At 51.1% G+C, this 23775-nt stretch overlaps 1 protein-coding gene across 5 annotated transcripts in view; it reads right to left on the reverse strand.

Moving 5' to 3' along the window:
• Positions 1-23775, reverse strand: part of SHANK3 (SH3 and multiple ankyrin repeat domains 3) — a 512191-nt gene that overhangs the window by 90411 nt on the left and 398005 nt on the right. For all 5 annotated transcript variants that reach the window (XM_084808829.1, XM_084808827.1, XM_084808826.1 and 2 more), the window contains one exon: positions 14000-14082. In XM_084808829.1, the coding sequence (XP_084664955.1) occupies positions 14000-14082 (83 nt within the window). The remainder of the gene's footprint in view (positions 1-13999; positions 14083-23775) is intronic.

The raw sequence follows: 23775 nt of genomic DNA on the forward strand, positions 1-23775 counted from the left end.
CATCCCCCCCCACACACACACACACTTGCCACAATAACACTTTGGGGTTCTACCCCTTGGAGGCTTGCCAGAGCACACAGCTGAGCAGTGTCTGTCGGGAGTCCTGAGACAGCTCCCACCCTGAGCGGCTACACAGTGTGATCCCAAACATGTTCTCCAGGATGCCTTGCAGTGCTGTACTCTGACAGTTGTACCCCAATACACGCTGTGACAACTCCAGGGATCTACCAGCCTGGGGGTCCCCTTTCAGATCATCACCCCAAATGTTCCTAAAAGCTAGAACTGGTCAATAGAAGAATCAGCATGACTTCTGCAAAGAGAAGCCTCTCCAAACAAGAGTCCTTTGAAGGTATCAACAACTTCCCCCAACCCAATCCCCCCCAGATGTGTAAGACTGCCCTCTTTCCCTAGCCAGTCCAACACATCTGGATACACCAGCTTGGGGAAGATGGCATGAACATGCAGAGAAGAACCTCAGCTAAAACATGTACCCCAGACAAGAAAGGGCACACTCACAACCCCAAGAGGATGGCAGTGTAACTCAAGAGCAGTCAAGGGAGCTAGAAAAAGGAAGGCTTTTAAAAGGAAGGCTCCTTTAAAAACGGAGCTCTTGCCCACATGAGAATAGAAAGGAGTACAAACTCTAGCAAAACAAATGTAAGGGGATGGCAAGCAAAGAAGGAATAAAAACAAAAGTGCAGGAAACCAGCCAGAGAGGCAGCAGGGTCATTACATGGTAAAAGATGTATTGAAGGAGGGCAGGATAATTGAAGAAAAGTTAAGCTAACCGTTGGTCTGCAAAAGAATTTGGGGAGATGCCTACACCTGAACCTTGAATGCTTTAGAGCTAATTCACAAATTAAAAATGTGTAAGTCACTGGATCTAGATGGCATTTGAGAGTTCATAATTAATTCAAATGCTACATTCCACAGTAGCCACTGAGTTAGCAGCAAGCATGGTTGACCTTCTAGCAAAACCGTATAACTTACCCCGAAAATCAGCTTCCTTGCTCAAGAATTAGAAGAGCCAATATAACACCAGGCTTTCTAGTATGGGGCATGAACCATTAAGTCACCCAGCTGCTGCCACCTTGTCTATTGAGTGTGAAATTGGAAGAGAAATGGACTCTGGGAAGATAACTCATAATTTTGCAATGAAAAAGGCTTGAAAAATATAGAACTTTAAAGTGAATTGGTGTGTTTCTAAAATGTTTGCAGCCATATTGGTCCAGAAGAATAATTTAAAAAATCATTTTAATGTTTTCTGTAGGTTCTCATCAAAAAAGTTACAAAATAGCAAGTTCTGTAGGAGTCTTCTGCAGGGTGGATGTTACATTAAACATAAACAGAAAAAAGTGGGGGGTGTTTGGGGGGCATAATAGAAAATACCCAGTGTGGGCCATGGAATACTTTCAGAAATGTAGAAAATGTAGTTTCAGAATTAAAATAGAAACCTTTCTTCCCTTACTCATTTGACTGTATGCATGAGATGGGATTGTGATATATGTGTGTGGGGGGAGGCTGTGATACAAGTGATGCTTGTGCCCGGTCTGTACCACGAAATTGGTGGAAAGCATTACAAAAGCTAGAACAGTCAAATATATAGAACAAGTCTTGCCAAGGACGAATCAGCATGGCTTCTGCAAAAGCCCCACCACATCAAACTTTGAAAAATCTCTGACAGTCAGCAAGCATATAGGTAAAGCAGATATTATATATGTGGATTTAAAGTGCTTTTGTCCAAGTTCCTCACCAAATGCTCCTGAGTACAACTTAAATCAGAAGAGGTTTGTCAAAAGCATCTGGGACTTTTTGCTTTGGAAAAAAAAGCTGACTAAGGAAGGATACAATAGTGTTATAAAAATACAAATACTCTGGAGATAATAGAATATTTTTTCGATTCAGAACAGACAGGAGGAAGTACTTTTTCATAAAACACATAATTAACTTCATAGAATCATAGAATCATGGAATAGTAGGGTTGGAAGGGGCCTATAAGACCACTGAGTCTAACCCCTTGCTCAATGCAGGAATTCAAGTCAAAGCATCCGACAGATGGCTGTCCAGCTTCATCTTGAATGCCTCCAGTGTGGGAGAGCCCACCACTGCCATAGGTAATTGGTTCCATTGTCAAACTGCTCTAACAGTCAGGAAGTTTTTCCTGACGTTCAGCTGGAATCTGGCTTCCTGTCACTTGAGCCCATTCTTCCGTGTCCTGCAGTCTGGGAGGATCGAGAAGAGATCCTGGCCTTCCTCTCTGTGACAACCTTTCAAGTACTTGAAGGGCGATATCATATCTCCCCTTTGAGCTAGTTTGCTCATCAGGATATCATGGGGCACTTTGTAAGTCGAGGTATATGATGTCCACAGCATTCCCACAGTCCACAAGGGAGGTTACCTGATCCAAAAATGAAATCAGATTCATCTGGCAAGACTTGTTCTTGACAAATCCATGTTGGCTACGAGTCATCACTGCATTGTTTTCAAGGTGCTTACAGATGGATTGCTCTATCAGCAATCATTCTGGGGATGGCTACATGCTTAGATGGTTTTAAAGAAGGTTTTGATGACAAGAAACTTCCTATCAAGCCATATCGTAAGTGATTGTTAAGTGAAGCCTCCATGATCAAAGAGGCAACAGATGTCTCTTCACTACCAGATGGTGGGAGTGAACTAAAAGGGAGGGCCCTTGGCACAAGCCTGGCTTGTGAGCCTTCCAGGGGCATCTGGTTGCTTGGCAGCTGTAGAGACAATGCTAAACTGGATGGATCCTAGTCTGATCCAGCTGGGCAATGTAAGCTCTAAAATCAACATTCCTTCTACCTCATCTGGATTAAGTTTTTTTTCTTCACCAGCCCATCCCCAATGCTGAGCACTAGTTCAGGTCTTCCACTACATTCAAATGCCAGTGATGGCAATTTACAGATGGGAAACTGGAACTGGGAGACTTATCCAAGGATGTCCAGCATCTCTACTGAAGCCAACCAGCTCTCCCAGAGAACAGCATCTCCATCCATTGTCTTGACCCTAGAAGCTCTCCTTGAAGGGCCCCAAACCATCACCGGTCAACAAAGCCCAATGTCTGAGTTCTGTTGTCATGAGGTTTTTTTTGTTAAAAGCTGGGATTTAAGATCAATCTTGACATGCTACTTCTTTGCACAGTAACATCCAGGATGATATTCATCCTCAATCAGACTCCCTCAGGCAGAATATACCAGGTGACTCCATATGGAAGGGAACAAACAGGCTAAAAAATTCACCATGAAAAAATGACATGTAACACCTTCGAGTGTACACAGACGTAACACTTCGCAGGACGAAGAGAGAGTGATTTTTAGCTGCAGAGTGAGCCCTGTTCCTTCCACATATTTTTGTTGTTTATTCATTCAGTCGCTTCCGACTCTTCATGACTTCATGGACCAGCCCACGCCAGAGTTTCCTGTCGGCCGTCGCCACCCCCAGCTCCCCCAAGGTCGAGTCCGTCACCTCCAGAATATCATCCATCCACCTTGCCTTTGGTCGGCCCCTCTTCCTTTGGCCTTTCACTTTCCCTAGCATCAGCATCTTCTCCAGGGTATCCTGTCTTCTCATTATGTGGCCAAAGTACTTCAGTTTTGCCTTTAATATCCTTCCCTCAAGTGAGCAGTCTGGCTTTATTTCCTGGAGTATGGACTGGTTTGATCTTCTTGCAGTCCAAGGCACTCTCAGAATTTTCCTCCAGCACCACAGTTCAAAAGCATCTCTCTTCCTTCGCTCAGCCTTCCTTATGGTCCAGCTCTCACAGCCATAAGTTACTACGGGGAATACCATTGCTTTCACTATGCGGACCTTTGTTGTCAGCGTGATGTCTCTGCTCTTCACTATTTTATCAAGATTGGTCATTGCTCTCCTCCCAAGAAGTAAATGTCTTCTGATTTCCTGGCTGCAGTCAGCGTCTGCAGTAATCTTTGCGCCTAGAAAGACAAAGTCTGTCGCTGCCTCCACATTTTCTCCCTCTATTTGCCAGTTATCAATCAAGCTGGTTGCCATAATCTTGGTTTTTTTGAGGTTTAACTGCAACCCAGCTTTTGCACTTTCTTCTTTCACCTTCGTCATGAGGTTCCTCAGCTTCTCCTCGCTTTCAGCCATCAAAGTGGTATCATCTGCATATCAGAGATGGTTAATGTTTCTTCCAGCAATTTTAATTCCAGCCTTGGCTTCATCAAGCCCAGCACGTCGCATGATGTGTTCTGCGTACAGGTTGAATAGGTAGGGTGAGAGTATACAACCCTGCCGTACTCCTTTCCCAATCTTAAACCAGTCCGTTGTTCCGTGGTCTGTTCTTACCGTTGCTACTTGGTCATTATACAGATTCCTCAGGAGGCAGACAAGATGACTTGGTATCCCCATACCACCAAGAACTTGCCACAATTTCTTGCGATCCACACAGTCAAAGGCTTTAGAATAGTCTATAAAACAGAAATAGATGTTTTTCTGAAACTCCCTGGCTTTCTCCATTATCCAGCGGATATTGGCAATTCAGTCTCTAGTTCCTCTGCCTTTTCTAAAGCCAGCTTGTACATCTGGCAATTCTCGTTCCATGAATTGCTGGAGTCTAGCCTATGAATCATAGGAACATCAGAAGCTGCTTTATACTCGGTCAGAGCCTGGGTCCATCTAGCCCAGTATTGTCAGCACTGACTGGCAGCAAGGGCTCTCTAGGGTTTCAGGCAGGATTTTTTTCTTGGCCCTACCTGGAGAAAGCAGGGATCAAACCTGGCCCCTTCTGCCTGCAAAGCAGGGGCTCTCCCACTGAGCTGTGGCCCTCATCTGGAGTGCCTCTTCTTCTTCACCCCACCCCTCATGCTTCTGCTGGGCTCTTTGCTTTTTTTTTTTTTCACCTTTCAAGTGCCTGGTGTGTTCATCCAGCCTCTCCCAACTTGGTGTCCTCCTGATGTTTTGGACTACAACTCCCAGCATTCCATGGCCATTGGCCATGCTGGCTGAGGCTTATGTTTGAAGTCCAAAGCATCTAGAGGGCACCAGGTTGGGGAAGGCTTGTTTATCCAATCAAACATTTGTTTAGTGTTTTTTAATGTTTTGTTTAGATTTTTTACACTCTTTTTAAACACTGTTCAGAGAGGGAAGGGAGTTGGCTTTGTGAATGACATAAAGGCTGACCAATCAGTGCTATGCACAGCCTATTCTGAAAAAAGGGGGGTTCTTTGTGACCTTTGTGCAAAGGTCAGCCAATCCGTGCTGTGCAAAGGTTCCTGTCCAAACCAGGAGAAATGATGCCCATGCCACTTGAGACCTTCTGTCAAGGTCCTGTTCATCTTACATGGGGAGATACCTTGATCTCCACTAGGAGCAGAGCCTTGTTTGCAGTGGCCTCAAAGTTCTAGAACTCTCTTCTGAGAGATCCATAAAGCCTCCTCCCTGCTGTCTTTCTTTAAAATGTTTTTAAACATTTAAAATTTATTTTTAAAAGCCTTTGGAAACTGGGGAGTAAGGGGACATTTGGAAAGCATTGACTGAAGGAGACAGGCCGTAGCTCAGTGGTAAAGCACCTGCTTTGCATCCAGAAGGTCCCAGGTTTGATTCTCAACATCTCCAGGTAGGTGTGGAAATCTCCTGCCTGAAACCCTGGAGAGCCGCTGCCAGTGTCACAATGTTGGGCTACACATACCAAGGATCTGACTCAGAATGAGGCAGCTTCCTAGGTTCCTATCTTGACCAACTACTGCTCTGTTCTACTATACATATCTTTCATTGTTTGGTTTTATTTGTTTGTATTATTTTATTCATGGTTTTGTTAGTTGCTTGTTTTAATTGTGAACCACTGAGGAATTTTTGGATAAACAGTGGTAGATAAACATTTTAAACCAGGCTCCCCTGGAGCTCCCTCTGGCCAAGAAGGCCACCCTTTTGCCTCAGCCACAGTGAGTCTGGTGCAACACAAGGCTCACCTCTGAAACAATGACCTGGTTTGCATGACATAGCATGTTATCATGAGCCAAGAGCGGGGGTTACGCTGTGTCATAAGGACATAAGAGGGGCCATGTTAGACTTGACAAAACATCCAACTAGCCTAGCATTGTGTTCACACAGTGGCCAACGAGCTGTCGACCAGGAACCCACAAGCAGGACACGAGTGCAAGAGCACCCTCCTGCCCATGTTCCCCAGCAACTGGTATACATAAGCTCACTGCCTCTGGTGCTGGCGGAAGCAGATAGCCATCAGGACTAGTAGCCATTGACAGCCTTCTCCTCCAGGTGGTCATGCACACCCAGCCACCAGGGGTTATTCAAGGATTAATCAATCCTTGCACAACCCTCGATTAGAAGTAGGGTTATACAAGGGTTGTTTAATTCCAGGCACTAGAAGAACAATGATCAAGATGATCAGAAATGTATCCAAGATGTACCGGGTAGGAATGTGGCTGAATCTACACACAGCAGTTTTACCGTTATCATGCTGCAATGATAACTATTGGTGCACATGAAACCAATAGGCACCAGCAGTTCTTACTGCAGTATGATAACAGTATAACTGCTATGTGTAGATTCAGCCTGTGTCAAGCAGATGATGTATTCAGGTGTGGAGACATCAGAGAAGGTTCAAAAGGACTTGAAGGAGACCTTGCAAGGGCACTCGGGACAACGAAGGGGCCACGCACGAGGACAAAGGTTAGATGTTCCCAATGCCGCATGCCAAGGTCAAGGCCTCAGTGGGGCCGGCGGATACCTTCGCTCTGATGGGTGAATGGTTCGTCTCGCCACCAGTGGAGGGTCTGCTTCTGACCTCAGCAAAAGCAGATGCCGATGCAGCAGAGTCTGAGCGGCTCTCCTCCAGGAGTGCCCTCGTCCACTCCTTATCCAGCACCAGACTTTCCTCCATTGGAAACAGGGGAGCTTGGTAACTATGGACCTTTTGACATGAGGCTTAGATAACTCTTTATACTCTTATTCTTAGGTAGATGTGACCATTATAATGGTTTTTAAAGTTATTTCTGATCTTTGAAATTTGACATCTTTTCAGGACTCAGAACATGGGGTGCTTACAGACAAGGTTTTTATTGTGTGCAGCAGTTGGCTGGGGGTACATTGTTCAACATGTTTTAGCTTCAGCATTTACAATCTAGTAGAGTGCAAGAGATTGTCAAGGGGAAGTCGGATAATTTAAGCAACTATATGCTAGTGCCCCAGCGAGCCATTTTGCTTGCTTCTTTTGTAGTTCCAGCTTTGTCAACAGCATGCCTTGTGCTTGGTCTCAGATTTATTTTGCACCTCGTCTCACTGCCATCCATGTAACCAGGCAGCCTCTTCCAGACTGTGCTCCTGTAACCAGCCACTGCAAAGCTTTCCATTACTTTCTTAAAGAGCCATACCGTGTGTGGTCAACAAGATCAGCTCATGTAACCACCACACAACCTCTTCAATTGTGGATTCTTCCTTAAATAATGCCTTCCAGTCACATCCTGAGTCTGTGGTGATGTTTTTGTCCTGTTTGCACCTGGCTTGGTTACCCTCTGGGAAGTTTCAAACCCAGATAGGTCCAGATACTGTAATGGATAACTGGGCAACTAAGGAATGCATCTGCACACACACTGCAGCCCACGCTTAGCACACCATCACAAATCTGCTGTAAATGTAAGTGGAGCTGCAGGCAGGTCTTCTTGCTTTCCTCCGTGCTCTCTTTTATACCTGAAGCGAAGGATTCATTTTTGTGCAAAATCGTATTTCTAATGTTATGCCAGCTTATGCCACCTGAAATAAGACTGAAATAAGACTCACGACCATGAAATATCACTGCGGACATGCCTCTAGCCTCCAAAACCAGGAGAACAGAGGAGTAACTCTCCCAACCTTTGCAGGTTGGAAGGACAGTGAATGATAAGACATTACAAAGCACTTGGAGAGGATTTTACAGTCCTGTAAAAGAATCCAGTATGCTGGTTGCCATTTTAGAATTTGAAAGACAAGAGGGATACAGCTGATGATACCAGGCAAGCCAGACATAGAGGGGCTCTGGGAATGCATTTTTCCAAGTGCTGTCATGTTTATGATATTAACCTGTCTCCGTTTATATTATTGTCTTGCCTGCCATGTTAGTGCTAATCGTGGAACAATGGAAAACCGGAATAGGAGCCACTGGGCTTTCTCTTCCTTGCCTACCCCTGAGACACCCTTACAGGAGACATGCCAGCCCCAAACCCTGCAAGCAGTAAGCCCTTCCAAGTCAGCTGGGACAAATGCAGGGTGAGAAGTTCAGGACCCCCATTTCAAAGCTCTATGGCTTGGTGGAAATGATCCAGTCCTTTACCACACTCGAACCAGGCCTATTTGGCTAACTCTAAAAGGGGAAAAGCAAATCCCCATGAAATACAAGTCTGACCATGGGTGCAGTTCTGTTGGGCCTGGGCTGAGTAGAGGTCCAGTTCTAAAGTCATCTTCATCGGTAAGAGAAAAGGAGGAGGGGGCATTGAGTGAGCTGTGTGAGAAGACCCCAGGTTCAGTCCCTGGCATCTCTGGCAAACATCTCCCAGAGAAACTGCCTCATCGAGCAGGCAAGGCTGGCTCAGAAATGAGCTGGGGAACACGGTAACCGCGAGCAAATCCTGTCTCGGGTGCCTTCCTCCAGCAAGTCCTCAGCAGCGGTTTCCCACCTCTGAGTCTTGGCTCACCACGAGAGCCTAAGAGGAACGGCTACGGGGGACAGCCTCACGATTCGTCTGGGACTGTGCCTGGAAGGCTCTTGGAAGCCAGCAGAGCCATGTGCTCTCGTGGACCCCGTCTCCCAGGGAGGTCGACAGCAGCTGTGGCGGCAGCGGGGCCCTTCCACGAGTCTCCAGGTGCAGCCCCGCACAGAACCCACGCTCTCGGGCATGAGATCGCAGCACCTCTTCATTTACTCCCCAGTTTGAAGGCCGCCGAGAAGTGCGACTGCCAGGGCTAGAGCAGGAACTCCTTCCACCTCAAGGATGAGGGCAAGAAAGAAGAGAGATGGAGGTTCTCAGGATGCCAGCAGGATGCTGGGTGTCATGGGACTGAGGCAGGAGCCATGCCAGGGGAAGTGGGAAGAGGAAATGCTCAAGACCATCTCGGTTCTCTTTGGGTGCCCAGTGAAACCCTCTTTCTTTCTTATTTATTTATTTATTTTATTTACAGTATTTATATACCGCTCCTCATCAGAAGATTTCGGAGCGGTGAACAACATAAGGATAAAACAATGGTTAAAAGAGTTTTAAAAGTTTGTAAAAAAAATCCTAACAAAGTAGAGTTCAACAAACCACAGCTGGTCATGCAAGGAAGGCCTCTTGAAAGAACAACGTCTTCAGGAGGCGCCAGAAAGAACACAATGTTGGTGCCTGCCTGACCTCCAAAGGCAGGGAATTCCACAGGAAGGTGGCCACCACACTGAAGGCTCTTCTCCTGGTGGACTCCAACCGGGCCATAAGTCCATGTGGAACCACCAGGAACATGCCCTCTGATGACCTCAGTGACCGGGCAGTTGGTAAGGAAGGAGGCGCTCTCTCAGGTATCCTGGTCCCAAGTTGTTTAGGGCTTTGTACACTAGTAATAATACCTTAAACCTAGCCCGGTAGCGAATAGGTAGCCAGTGCAGTTCCCTCAGCAAAGGAGTTACACGCTGAAAAGGGGCAGCTCCCGACAACAGCTGAGCTGCTGCATTCTGCACTAGCTCCGGCTTCCGGACCAGCCTTAAGGGCAGCCCCACATAGAGCGCATTGCAGTAATCCAGTCTTGAGGTTACTAATGCTTGTACCACCATGGTCAAGCTATCCCTGTCCAGGAGAGGCCGTAGCTGGCGAACCAGCTGAAGCTGGTAAACAGCACTCAGAGCCGCCGCGATCACTTGGGCCTCCAGCGACAATGCTGGATCTAGGAGTACCCCCAGACCACAGACCTGATCTTTCAGAGGGAGTGCAACCCCATCCAGAACAGGCAAAGAGCCTATCTCCCAGACCTGGGAACCACTCACCCACAGGGCTTCCATCTTGCCAGGATTCAGCTTCAGTTTATTGGCCCTCATCCATCCCATTACTGAGTCTAGGCACTGATTCAGGACTTGCACAGCCTCTCCTGATTCAGATGTCACAGGGAGATAGAGCTGCGTGACATCAGCATGCTGATGGCATTTAGCTCCAAATCCCCGAATGACTGCTCCCAGCGGCTTCATATAGATGGGGACAGGATGGTACCCTGTGGCACCCCATAGCTCAATTGCCAAGGGGCCGAGGCATAGTCACCCGATGTTACTTTCCGAAATTGGCCCTGTAGGTAGGACCAGAACCACTGTAGCACAGTGCCTCCAATACCCATCCCATGGAGTCGATCCAGGAGGATACTGTGGTCAATGGTATCAAAAGCTGATGAGAGATCGAGCAGAATTAACAGGGTTGCACTCCCCCGTTCCTCTCGCGATAAAGGTCATCCATCAGGGTAACCAAGGCTGATTCAGTCCCGTAACCAGAACGAAACCCAGACTGAAATGCGTCTAGATAATCAGTATCCTCCAAGAGTGCCTGCAATTGGTTCGCCACAACCCTCTCAAGTACCTTCCCTAGAAAAGGGGTATTTGCGACTGGGCCGTAGTTGTCTAATACCGTTGGGTCCAGGGTGGGCTTCTTCAGGAATGGCCACACTACTGCCTCCTTAGGGACAGGTTAAGGTTCCCACAGGGAAGCAGTTATCACTCCCTGGACCCACCCAGTCATACCCCTTCGGCTAGCTTTTATTAGCCAGGAGGGACAGGGATCAAGAGGGCACGTGGTTGGTCACATTATTGCAAGCATCTTGTCCACATCATCAGGCCATAACAACTGGAACTGATCCCACAAAATCGGGCAGATGGTGGCATCAGACACCTCGACTGGTACTGCACCAACAACAGCATCAAGGTCGCTGCGGAGACAAGCGATTTTGTCCTCAAAGTGTGATGCACAACGGTCACAGCGGGTCCTCGATGGGGCCAGGGCCCCATTTACTGGGGAAGATGTTAACAACCGCCGGACCACCCGGAAGAGCTCCGCTGGACGGCTACTTGGGGATGCAATGGAGGCAGCAAAATAAACCTTCCTTGCTGCCTGCACTGCCATGCAACAGGCACAACTATGCACTCTAGAGCGTGCTCGGTCATCTTCACTTCAAGTCTTGTGCCATTTGTGCTCCAGCCGATGTCCAGCTGGAGTTGCCCAGGCTGTTTAAGGGTAGTTCATTGTTAGGCTGCTTTCTACCCACTTGCTCTGTCTCAAAATGACTGTCTCTGGTTATCTTTTCTTGGACTGCATGTTCTCCTTTGAATGCCACACCGAGAGCCATGGCTGGAGAGTGGCTAATACATGTTTTCAATATGTGAGCAATGTGATCCCAGGCCAGGAACTGGGTGGCCTCAGCCCAGAGTCCTGGGGCAGCCACTGCCATCCTCCTTTGCATTTATAGAGTGCTTAAAATTCTTCAGATAATTGACCTGCAACCCTGCAAGGTGGGCCTCATACCTATTGCACACAGGAGGCTCTGAGAGAGCGCGCGCATGGCTTGTCTAAGTCACACTGTGAGTTCATGGGAGAGGCTCAGCCATGACCCCCCACCAGCCAGCACTGCCTTAGCCTCAACTGCCCACGGCCGAAAAACAGGAGCCACGGTGGCCAGTGGTCAGTTATAGAAAAGGTGCTACCCACCTGAGCTTTAGGGGTGGGGTGATGGGTCTTTAAAATGAGGGACATTTTGCCTCCAGGCTTGTTGGCCCAGACTCTGCACGGCCTCCAGGCCTGCCATGAATATGCAAAGTACAGATGCATATTTCTGCATTCTTTCAAATAATGTATTGCATTTTCCATGATTCAGTATTTTTTGCCATGGATGAGCCAAACAGAGGAGCTCAGGTCAAGAGAGCCCTCCTGGGACCCTGCTGCCCCTTGGTTCCAAAACCTCTCCGGGTCAGGTGTGTCCTTATGGGAGTGAGGGCTGGCCCGTCACCCCAACTACAGGAACAGTGGGATATGAAAATAAACCCCTGCAATCTTTTGGGAGCCCAGGGACGCCAGACATTCACTGAAGGAGACGGCGCAGCAGACTCCCCTGCTTTCAAAAGAAATGCAAAATCAAGCACATCCATCCGTCTGTAGATGCCATTGTCCCAAGACAGCACTGGCCCTGGAGGAGGCTGATGAGTTGCCTTCCATGTCTTTTATTTGAGAGGTGGGGTTTCCCTCTTCAGCAAGAGGGACTTGTACACAGCTTCTCAGCGTTTCGGCCACAAGGACACCATTGGCAGAGAGAAGGGAGCGTTGCTGACACCTTCCTGAGCTCCCTCTGCAGGCATAAGCACTACAAGCCTGCTTGGGGAAAGGGAAGCTCAGGATCGCAGGCTGCTCAGCCCAGCTCCAGGGACACACAGCTCTTGCACAGAAGCTCCCCACAGATGCCCTTTCCAGCCAGAACAGCTCCCCTGCCCTCTCCCATCCGCCACTGACACTCTGCAGAACTCATTTCCCCACCAGAAGAACAGCTGCAGCCATTTCTGAGGCTCTTCCTCCCCCTTGCCCTCATGCCCACACCATTATGCCAAGTCTGCCCCACGGCCACGTGAAGGGTTCTGTTGCTTTGCACACCTCCAAGGCCACCTGCAGCCGCCTGGTCTACTGGACATCTGTCATCACTGGGGACTCAGACAGCTGCAGGATCACACCAAGAGAGCAAACCAGCTGGGATGGCGCCTGCTGCCATGCATGATGGGAAATCTGCACACCGGGTGAGGAAAGGACAAAGCCCTTGGGCTGCATGTGCCAGTGGGCCTTCCAGAGCCAGAAAACAGCCCCTGCCGCCCACAGCACGGCTCCTTCGTGAGAGGCAGGCAGGACTGCACTGGCGCTGGGCTCACTGGGGATGGACCCCTAGGCTGACAGCAGCGCCAGGGCTCAGAGAGGCATCTCAGGCACGGGCTGGCGCTTGTGTCCTCACATCAGAAGCGCAGCTGGCTGCAGGCAGATTGCCTTCCCCCCTAGCCCCAGGCAAAGGGCAGCCAGGACAAGGGGTGTAGCTGCCAGGTGGGGCCAGGCTTGGTGGGGGTGGGGGGCACTCATGTTACAAAGGGAGTGCTGCTGCATGCAGATTCAAAGCAAAGGAATGACATGAGGGGTGGGTAGCTGGGACTCAATTTTAATTTTTGTGAACCGCCCAGAGAGCTTCAGCTATTGGGCAGTATAGAAACAAAACAAACAAACAAACAAACAAAATAAATAAATAATCACGGAAAAAAGACCCTCCGTCCGGCCAGAGGCTGGAAAACGAGAAGGAGAGGCTGCAAACGGGCAAACCAGGATACCCCCACCCCCCAGTAGCGTCCGGATTTCTGCGCAGCTAGAGGGGGAATCATGCTCCAGTGGTACATGGGGACCCGGGCCAATCCACCCCACGAAGAGATGCACCCCATTGGGATCCTCCTTCCAGCACCCGGCCTCGGATCGTCCGTCTCCGCGGCGCCCCTCGCCGAGCCCCTCCCCACCTCCCGCGCACCAATTCCGCCAGGCAGCGCGCGGGCTCTTGCGCCCATCCCGACAGAGCTCCTCTCCCCGGGCGGCAGGGCAGTGCGCCCCCGCCCCGCGCGGTGGCCCTGGCTCGGGAACATCCGCACCGGAGCACCGCCGGGCTGGCAAGGGCAGCCCCGGGGCGGCGGGAGGGCCGCCTCGCGGGGAAGAGCCGAGGCGCGGGCGCCCTGGGCAGCGGGCGGCATTTCCCGGAGGGCGGCGGCGCCCGAGTGGCGGGGGTGTGCCTCGGCGCGGCCGGAGGGCGCGGGGCAGTCCGCCGCGCGGGGAGCGCCCCACCCCGCGCCGCCCCAGCCCCGGCCCCGCCCGGCGAGCCCGCCCCCCGCGCCCCACCCGGGGAAGGGCCTCCCACGAGCCGAAGCCCGCCGGGGCCCCCCGCGCAGGGGCCGTGCTGCCCGCGAGCGGCCCCGGCCCCTCGCCCCGAAAGCGGCGGCCGGAGCGGCGGCGCTTACCTTTGGCCCCTCGCAAGACGAAGCCAAAGCCTTCATGCTCCCGCTTCTGCAGCACGGCCGCCTTCTCCTCTATGATGTAGTCACTGGGCAGGAAAGAGCACAAGAGAGTGAAGCTGCGCGGGGCGGTCGGCACCATGGCGCCGGGGGGCCTCTTCCGGGCCGCCGCCCATGGCAGCCGGCGCGGGGCAGGCGGCGGCGGCTCCTCCCTCCCGCCCGCCCGCCCGCCCCGGCGGCGGCCGGGTCCCCCCCTGCCCACCGCGCCCCGCTCCGCCACCTGCACGCGCACGCGCAGCGCCTACAGATCCCAGGCGGGCTCCCCTGGCCGTGCAGCGCCTCCGCGGGGGAGGCAGGCGCGCGCGGGGCGGGAGTTCCCGGGCACCACGCGGGCGCGCGGCGCTGCCGGCTTTCGCCCGTCATTCGCGCCTCCCGCCCCCCGCTGCTCAGCGACCGTCCGTCACCAGAACAGGAGGGGCGGGAGGCGGCGCCGGGCTTCGCCGCCTCGGCGGAGCCAAGCGGCTGGCTCTCGCTCGGCGGGAGGGCGGCGGCGGCGGGCACCCGCGCCGCTGCCACGGCACAGCCCGCGCTAGCTGCGCGCTTACTGCGAAGAGCGCCGGCCAGCCTGGAGGGGGGCGCGGGGGCATCCCGGGGCCGGGCGCGCTCAGCTCCGCGGCGGCGCGGGGCGAGGCGGCGCTGCCGCGTCTCGGGCGGCGACGGCAAGCGGGATGTGAGGCGGCTTGAGCGGGCAGGGGAGGCGCGCGCGCGGAGCCGTCCGCGAAGCGGCTCTCCCGCGCCCCGCCGCGGCGCCTGGGCCGGGGGGCCGCGCACGGCCGGAGGGCGCCGAGGCGGGGGCGGCGCTCACGGGCTCGCCGGCCCGGGCGACGCTCGCGCACACTGCGGCGCAGACACCCCCCGCGCGCCCCCTCCCTGCGCGCGCGCATCCTCCGGCGGCGGCCGCGGCGCTGCTGCCCTCGTCAGGGCGCTGCCGGCGTCGCAGCGGTCGCGCGCGGCACCTGCTGGCCGGCCGGCGCCGGGCGCGAGCCGGGCGGAGTCCCCGCGGGAGGGCCCGCCAGCCCAGCGCGCCTCCAGGGCGCACGAGGCCCGCCAGGGCAGAGCGTCGCGGGGGGCCGCCGCCCCCAGCCGGGGGCCAGGAGCCCCCCGTCGCTGCCCGGGTCCGCCGCCGGCCTGCGCGCGAAGCGCACCGCTCTCGCCTCGCGCCCCGGGGCCGAGCAGCGAGCCCGCCCCTCTCGCCCTCGCCAGGGGGGCGCGCGCGGCGCGGCCCTCCCGGCGGCGCGCCGAGTCCCAGACGCGTGGCCGAGTCCCGGCACCGCGCCCGGGGTCCCCTCCCCGAGCCTGCTGCAGGCTGTCCAGCAGCAATTTACGGAGCAGCGTAGCCGGGGGCTGCCCCGACGAGCGCGCCCGGCCCCCTAAATCTCCACAGCGGGAGAACCGCAGGCATGGGGAGGGCGGAAGACGAGGAGCTGCGGCAGAGGCGAGGGAGAGGCCGCCGCCGCCCGCTTTTCGAAGCCGGAGAGCCCTCGGGCGCCAGACCGCAAGATCCGAGCTGCGCCGGGCGGCCCTCTCCCCCCGCCGGACCGCGCACCTCGGCCGTGCATCCTCAGGAGCGCTCAGCCGGGAGGGCTCGGCAAGGCGGGGCTCGCTGCCACCCGCAGAACTGTTCGTTGTGGCCAGGCGCTCCGGAAGCCAGGGACGGGGGCCGCCGTTCGCCAGCTTCTGGCAGGCTGGGCCGGCGCTCCGCTTCCGCCGAGGGCCCCTTGCCGCCAGCCAGCCTCGCTGCGTGCGGAGAAGCCCAGCCCAGCTGAGCAGCCTCCCTGTGGGCCCCGCCCCCCCGATCCGCGCGCCCATTCAGCATCTTACCCAAGGAAAGCTTTATCCCTAAAAATGCCCCCTGCCTGCAGCCCCCGGGGGCTTTCTCCACTGTGAGATGGGGGCGCCCTCAGGGCAGGTCCTCCGGCCAACTCTCCCCTTCAATAATCACCCCTGCAGATTAAACTCTGCCAGGGAAAGGCTCTGTGCCAAGAACGGAAAGCTTGCAAACTTGCTCCGGCAGAAGCAGTTCCAGGCAAGGCATCCCCTCGCCTACACAGATCCCTTAGAGCTGAGCTCAGAATTGCAGGACCTACAACTGCTTCTGCAATCCAGAGTTTGTTTTGGAATGACAGAAACCCAAAGACAGCATCATTAAAGTGAAGGAAACCAAGAATCGCACCCTGATGGGGTTGCAGGGCAATTGCCCAACACAACCCCCACCCTGAACCATCCTTCCCACCTTACCTCAAGAGATCAGGGCAGACTACAGCTGATGTGCCTGTTTTTAGGTGCACCACAAAACTGGGACATGGGCGAGGCTTAGGGTGCTTCCAGATAAGGTCTTTATTGTGCAATCACCCTGAGTCATTAATGCAATTGTATGGGGGTGGGTGGGGTCCAGAAGTTCCACTCGTAATCTTCCCATGGTTTCCCATTACTTCTTCCACCCTTTTTCTTACCAGAGAAAATCCACCAAGGAGGGGAAAACCAACAGCTGCGTTGGTAGCACTAGGAACCCCCTGTCTGGAAGCACCCTGAGAAGCAGGGATTGCATCCTGTGTGATCAGGACAGAGCAGTCACATAAACCTGAGTCTTCAGTGCACCAAAACCCACACCTCAATCTCCAGCGCCTCTTCAGAGCAGGCAGCCTTCCTGTTTGGAAGGCCCTTCCCCCAGAAATGAAGGGGAAAACTGTGTGTAGGTTGTCAGGTGTGGCAATCATACACAGAGTTTGCTGCCTCTGTACACATGACATGGGACAAGCAGTGGAGGCAACCAATATGTTCATTGTGTCACAGAACCACTTTTGGTGGAGGAAATGGTAACTCAAAGAGCGACTCTCAGATGCCCAGTACCCAAACCGTTTCATTAACTGATTGCTGGAGAGTATTTACATCTTCCCCTTCATGGATCACTGCCTTGCTGTGGCCAAGGGGCTTGCGTAACTCAGTGAAGCCATAAGCTATGCCGTGCAGGGCCACCCAAGACGGACAGGTCATGGCGGAGAGTTCTGACAAAATGTGGTCCACTGGAGAAGGAAGTGGCAACCCACTCCAGTATTCTTGCCAAGAAAACCCCATGGATGTATCACAAGGCTAAAAGAGATGACACCGGAAGATGAGCCCCTCAGGTCGGAAGGTGTCCAATATACTACTGGGGAAGAGCAGAGGGAATTTCCAAGTAGCACCAGAAAGAGTGAAGCAGCTGGGCCAAAGCCGAAAGGACACTCAGCTGTGGATGTGTCTGGTGGTGAAAAGAAAGTTCTATGCTGAAAAGAACAATATTGTTTAGGAACCTGGAATGTCAGATCAATGAATCGAGGTAAGCTGGAGGTGGTCAAACATGAGATGGCAAGATTGAACATCGACATCTTGGGAATCAGTGAACTAAAATGGACAAGCATGGGCGAATTTAATTCAGGTGACCATCATATCTACTACTGTGGGCAAGAATCCCTTAGAAGAAATGGAGTAGCACTCATAGTCAACAAAAGGGTGGGAAAAGCAGTACTGGGGTACAATCTCAAAAACGATAGAATGATCTCAGTACGAATCCAAGGCAAACCATTCAACATCACAGTAATTCAAGTCTATGCCCCAACCACTGAGCCCGAAGAAGCTGAGGTTGATCAGTTCTATGAAGACCTACAACACCTTCTAGAACTAACACCCAAAAAAGATGTCCTCTTCATCATAGGGGATTGGAATGCTAAAGTAGGAAGTCAAGAAATCACTGGGATAACAGGCGAGCATGGCCTTGTGTAGCAGCCATATCGGGGGTCAGACTAAGTAGCCTCATGCAGTCTCATGCTTCATGTTCTTGCTGAGCTCTTTCTCCCTTGAATATATTGTTGTAAGCTGACAAGACACAGGAATTCCTTGTCTTGTCAAAGGTCATACAATTGTATATCTTGTTCTCTGCTGTTCTCTTCTGTTCTCTCCTTATCATGGCTACCCTATAACCCAGTTCTTGTATTATAAACAATGGTGCTAGGAAAAGAAATGTTGAGGACTGCAACCCCACGCGGGAGGGGGAGGAGGAGCCGTTTCATATGTGTCACAATGTCTATAAAAACAATGTGCTGATTTATTTCGGGGCTTCTGGCTCTTTGGAAATGATTCCAGCCTTAAGCCCGCGTGTTAAATAAAGAATCTGTTTTTCCTTCACTCTGTGGTCTCTCTTGACTCTGGGTTCTGCAACATAAATGGTGCCGTGACTCGGATGTGGCAGGCTCTGAGCCAGACAGGTGGCAGTTGCCTGCTCTTGATCGCCGCACCGGGAAGACGAGCTCGGCGCATGCCTCCCTTTCTTGGCGCCACCGACCTTTTTGTCGAGTGAATGGGAGAAAGCCTGCACCGGGATTGCCCAAATGGCAGCAAGAGAACCTTGGGAAGCGGAGGAAGGAACTTGAGCCCTGCCTGTATCGCAGCTGCAATTGAGTTGAAACCCACATTGGAAGCCTTCAGGAGAAAGGCAAGTATATGGGAAAAAGAGGGCCCCGCCTTTAGGGAGAAAGACCACTGGGCAGAAAAAAAGAGGGCCCCGCCTTATGAAGAAGGTCAGTGTTGGTGGTATACGTATACAAAAAGAAGCTACTCCTTGCAGGTAGAAGGGGGGCCTGATCACACCCCTGAGTGGGCGCCAGTACCCAGCACGCCAGTACTCGGTAGGAAGCTGGGGAAGCCGCTTTCCGCTCTGGTAAAAAGTGGGAAAAGTGGGTGGCAGGGACATATGGATGCAGTGGAGAGATTGATGATTGTGTGAGTGGCTACTGCGGTTTCTGACGCATACCGTTGACCGTCCAGGTGCCCAGGCCAGTAGCAAAGTGCGTGGTGTGTAAAATCCTCTTGTGTCGGCCAGTGAGACCCCTTACTCACTGACCAATTTCCATTCCCTAATTGTGTCTGTCTTCAATTTATGTGTGGTGGGGGAAGCAAACCTTGCATCCCCTTGGGATGTATGCTAGCAAATTTTAAGAAAGGTTTTAGTGGAGATTATGGGGACCCCCCCATGAATCCTCAACAGTTGCAGACTTTGTGTGAAATAGAGTGGCCATCTTTTGGTGTAGGATGGCCTACTAAAGGCTCTTTAGAGCCCAGCAAAATCAGCCGTGTATATGCCATTGTGGTTGGGAGACCTGGGCACCCCGACCAATTTCCCTACATAAACTCGTGAGATTCCATAGTCCGCGCTTCTCCTCCATGGCTAAAGAAATGCCTAGAATCCCAGGCAAAAGTTTTGGTGCTCAGAAAAGAAAAATTGGCCAAAGAAAAAATTACAACCAGTGTTAGAAGCCTCATGTAAAGATCTGGCAGAGCTAACGGCGTTTCCACCTGCTTATGCCCTGCTTCCACCACGGGCCCATGTTACTGTGAGACCGCCCCGTCGAGATCCAGATCCGGTGGCTCCTGAGCCCCTGCCATCCCCCCCACAGAGGCATTGCCCCTCGCTTTGACTTAGAACTGTCGCCATCAGTTTCAAGCCCCACCGGCAGTAATTCGCCGATTTCAGCTACGGTCCTCAACTCCCAGATATTGTCTGCCGAGACTTCCATCTCTACGGGATCGGGAGGTTCCCCTCTTACACCTCAATCAGCATTAATAAAAGAAACTGAAGAATTGAAGTGTGGGGCAGAAGATTTAATAAAATCGGCAGTGACCCTTAAAAAGATGTGTTCTCACAAAAAAGGGGAGGCGAGCTCGTCTACTGCTCAAGACTTGCACCCCCTTGAGATGTACGTCAAACAAAGAAGGAAAAAGGTTTTTTTTTTTTAAAGATTCAGAATAGAAAGAGAAAACAGCAAAAAGCTCAAGGTCGAGCTGAGAGAAAAAAAAGAACAAGATCTGAGGCTGTTAATTAGAAAAATGTTGCAGGACAGCCTGGCTTTTAACAAAGCGTGGGAGCGTGAGAGTGTAAGGCCGAAGAAGTAGCCGTTAGCCTAGTGCACCGAGATAGGGGGGCAGGAGAATTGCCCACAACGTTCTGAGTTGTGCAACATCATCACCTCGCCTAATTGAGATGAAATCCCTAAGAAATGGAAACTGAAAATGAAGACCCAGAAGATGAAGGCAAAATAGAAAATAAAGGTGAAGAATCAGCCCCCAGAGCACAGGCTAGACCCCTCTTCGAGTGAAAAGTGTGCCATAAGACTGTCCCAAAGCAGAATGAAGCGGAAAGACCACGATGAAGATCTCTGTCAAGGTAGCCGTGTTTAGCTTTGAACTGTGTTAAAATTGCATAGAGCCTGTAGCTACTGACCATCAGCTATATGATTTCTGAAGAGCGTAACCATTAAGCTTTTGCCGTGGGATTCCCTGCAATGAAGAAATCTCACTGATTTGAGTGTCCAGTGTTACACTGCCTGAGTGTGTGTGCTGAAGAGACCGAGAAACCAGACAGCATGTTCCTGGCCAAGCCAAAATCACGCTACTACCATGCTCCTGGAAGCTGCAATAAACTGTGTAAGCTGGGAGACCCAACCTGATTGAGAAGAAAAGAAGATATTGGAGCAACTGTCTTAAAAAACAATGAGATCTGTGTAGCTGGCTGGCTGATGCTGTCAGTGATGTTACAACTTTAAATTAAGACTGTTTTCCTGTTTGAGACCCCAGCGAAGAAAGCTGACCCGGTTGCCCGTGCCAAAGCAAAGATTTAACTGCCCTGTACCTCATCATGTCCTGTTTTGAGCTTGGGATTTACAAATACAAACAAACTGAGAAGCTTGCCTTTGAAGTCCTGCAAATCACCCCACCGCCTCCCCGAAGATTAATGGCTGCCTGAAAAATGCAAGTATAAGGCGATGCCCATCACCCCCCAGTGTCCTGAGTTTCGGCACTCAGTGTTTCAGTGCTTTCGTGTACCAGGTTAGAAGAGAGAGAAAAAAGAGTAAGTTTTTAAAATGTCTATGAAAACCTGACAGAAGTAAAATAAAATTTACAGAGGAGTTGCCCAGGTTAAAGCGTCACGGCTAGAGAGCTGAGCTGTGCCGCTCTGTTTAGACAGAGGCCTTGCTAAAAAGTTAAAGGCCCTTGTCTGTCAGAAGGGGTGTAGGGCCACACTTCCCCTTTTTAAACTGATGCAAAAGTGGAGAGCCTTTGCTGGAAACATCTCATCTTCATTGCCCAGAGCCTTCTCTGTTTGCCTCCATCATCGTCTGGGCTTTTTAGAGACACTCTGCACATGGACTAAAATTTTAAATTGTCAAAGACTTGCCATGGACAGTGCTGTGAAGCTTTTGATAAACTTGAACTCTCATCGCTGTGGACCGTGTGTCTGTGTTTGTAGTCAGCTCAGTGTACAGCAGGCTGAGTTTGATCTATGACTTTTAGATTTCCTTCTGCTAGAACTCATGCAGCATAGAGTTGCCGATGCAAAAATGGTGACCTAGAACTCTTTGCGCGTGTGGGTATGCCCGTCCCTTGATTTTAATGGGCCCTGAGCTTTCAGCCAGAAGAGCAGTATAATTGCTGGATCTGCTCCATCATGCCTTACCGTGCTAGAAGTGCTTTCCATTCATTGTGTTAAATTGCAGAAAAAAAGTTTGTTGTGTATATTTTATGATTTCTTAAATATCATAAAATATATGTGATATTTGCAGATTAGTGTTAGTTGCAACTCCAAATAATACTGAGTGTGGTTCCCAATGGATGACAAGAAAAAAAGACAAAAGGCAAGTCGAGAAAGAGAAGAAGAGCCTATCCCAAATGTGTGTCATTGAGACTAGTGTAAGGCAGAAAGGTTTAAGTAAGTGAGTTTAACTTGAAAAAGACAAATAAAGAGACAAGGCTGGTGCATGGAGCAAAAAGTTTTATGTAAAAAGTTTAAAACATGATCTGCAATACAGGCAGATCAGCAAAAAAAAAAAAAAAAGCAAAAAAAAGAAAAATTTGTCTTCCCATACTAATGAATAAAAGTGTTATCAAGCACTTTGGGAAGCGAAGTTGTTTACAGGAAGCTGTGCCTGAGAACCAAACACTTCTAGCCTATGCTGAAAATGCTTGCTAGTGTTGTGCTGCCTCATGGGTAACATGTATGGTATAAAACCCATTTAGCCCAATAGCTCGTGGTTCAGAGAAGCTGTCTGATCCAACCATTAAGTACGCCTGTGTGCTGTAAGTTACCCAATAAAGACTCCTTGTGAGTAAACCCCCCCGCTGGAATCCCAAAACACAAGTGGGGCTAGAGCGCCTCACCCAGTATCAAACCCTGCTTTTAGAAGCCGTGAAAGCAGGTATGAAGAAGTCCATTAATATGACCAAAGTGTCTAAAGTGCTGCAAGGTGCCACCGAGGCCCCAGAGCGTACTTGGAGCATCTTTCAGATGCCTATCGCCAGTACACCCCCCTCGACCCAGAGGCCCAAGAAGACGTAAACGAAAAAAGAAAACAAGAAGACCCGGCAGAGGCAGAAGATTCTTAAAAAAGAACCAGTGTGCCCAGTGTGGACAAGATGGACATTAGTGGCATGAATGCCCAAATAAAATAAATCAAATACAAAAGAGAAAACCAAAGGGGCCAGAATGGGCGAAGAGGGAGACAGCTTGAGAGGGGCCGTGACATTGACTGTGAGGGGCCGTGACATTGACTTCATGATTGACACTGGAGTGGCATCAAGAGCAAGCAAACGTTAGCCTTAAACAAGAAGTCCAAACACTGAGCAAAGTTCTTCAAGCCCAGCGTCACTTTGTCTTAGAAAATAAGCCATTCCCATCACAGAAGTTCATCCTTTCCAACCAAGAGTTAAAGTATGAGTTAAAGAGGGAAAAATAACCCTTTGACTCCCAGATGGAGAGGACTGAGAACTGTCATACTTTCCACCCCCGCAGCTATGAAAGCAGCTGGAGTTAAACCCTGGATACATTGGACACGAGTCAAGAGAGTGAGAGGGGGAGAGTAGACTGTAAACAGAAATCCTGAAAATCCTTTAAAAATCATTCTGAAAAAGCAGTAAGAAGACTCAGGCTAGACCTTACTGTGGACACACCGGGAGACTGTCCCCCTGCGTACGGTCAGACCTGCAACTGGAGAATTGAAGAAGGGGACTAGACCCTACTGCAGCTTGCCAGGTGAATAGCTGCCCGGCGTACGGTCAGATCCCAAAGAAGATCAAACGTGTGTTGTAGTGTTAGTAGTGTTGCATTGTGTGTCCTTAATAAGGTGCAAAAAGGGGGGTCTGCCCCTGGAAAGAGAAGTTTGTCCCAGTGATTTGCTGATAATTACTGGCTTCACCTGGCTAACATCACTGGAGTAAAACATTTTTGTTTGCCAAGAGATATACCTGCAAACAGGCTTATTAGCTCTTGCCTAATACCTGTCTGTAGACATCCTGGGAACATTCAAAAAGATACCATGTTAAGAGTTTATGGTGTAAGTTTAACTTATTCCCAAAATGCTAATTGGGGCGTGGTTGCAAAGATCCTACCCCCTACAGAGTTCACTCTACGCACCCCCATCATTGCTGAAACAAATGCTACGTGTGCACAAATGCTTAATTGTCAAAGATTTTCCAGAAAATATAAAGCTATCCCTGGCCCCCTTCCACTGTAATACAATTCAAAACATATCTTTTAATGATGCCCACATACTTTTGCCTCATGGATGGTTTTAGACATGTAGTTCCCGCACTTGGTCATTCATTCCTGCCAACTTGTCTAATAACCACCCATGTTGCCTCAGCTGCCAATTGAACTGGTGCCAGTTCTTCCCCTGTGGCCCGAGAAAATCCGTCGA

The sequence above is a fragment of the Heloderma suspectum genome, chromosome 7, assembly GCF_057233095.1.
Source record: "Heloderma suspectum isolate Gila_16-S chromosome 7, 16-S_ref, whole genome shotgun sequence".
NCBI lineage: Eukaryota > Metazoa > Chordata > Lepidosauria > Squamata > Helodermatidae > Heloderma > Heloderma suspectum.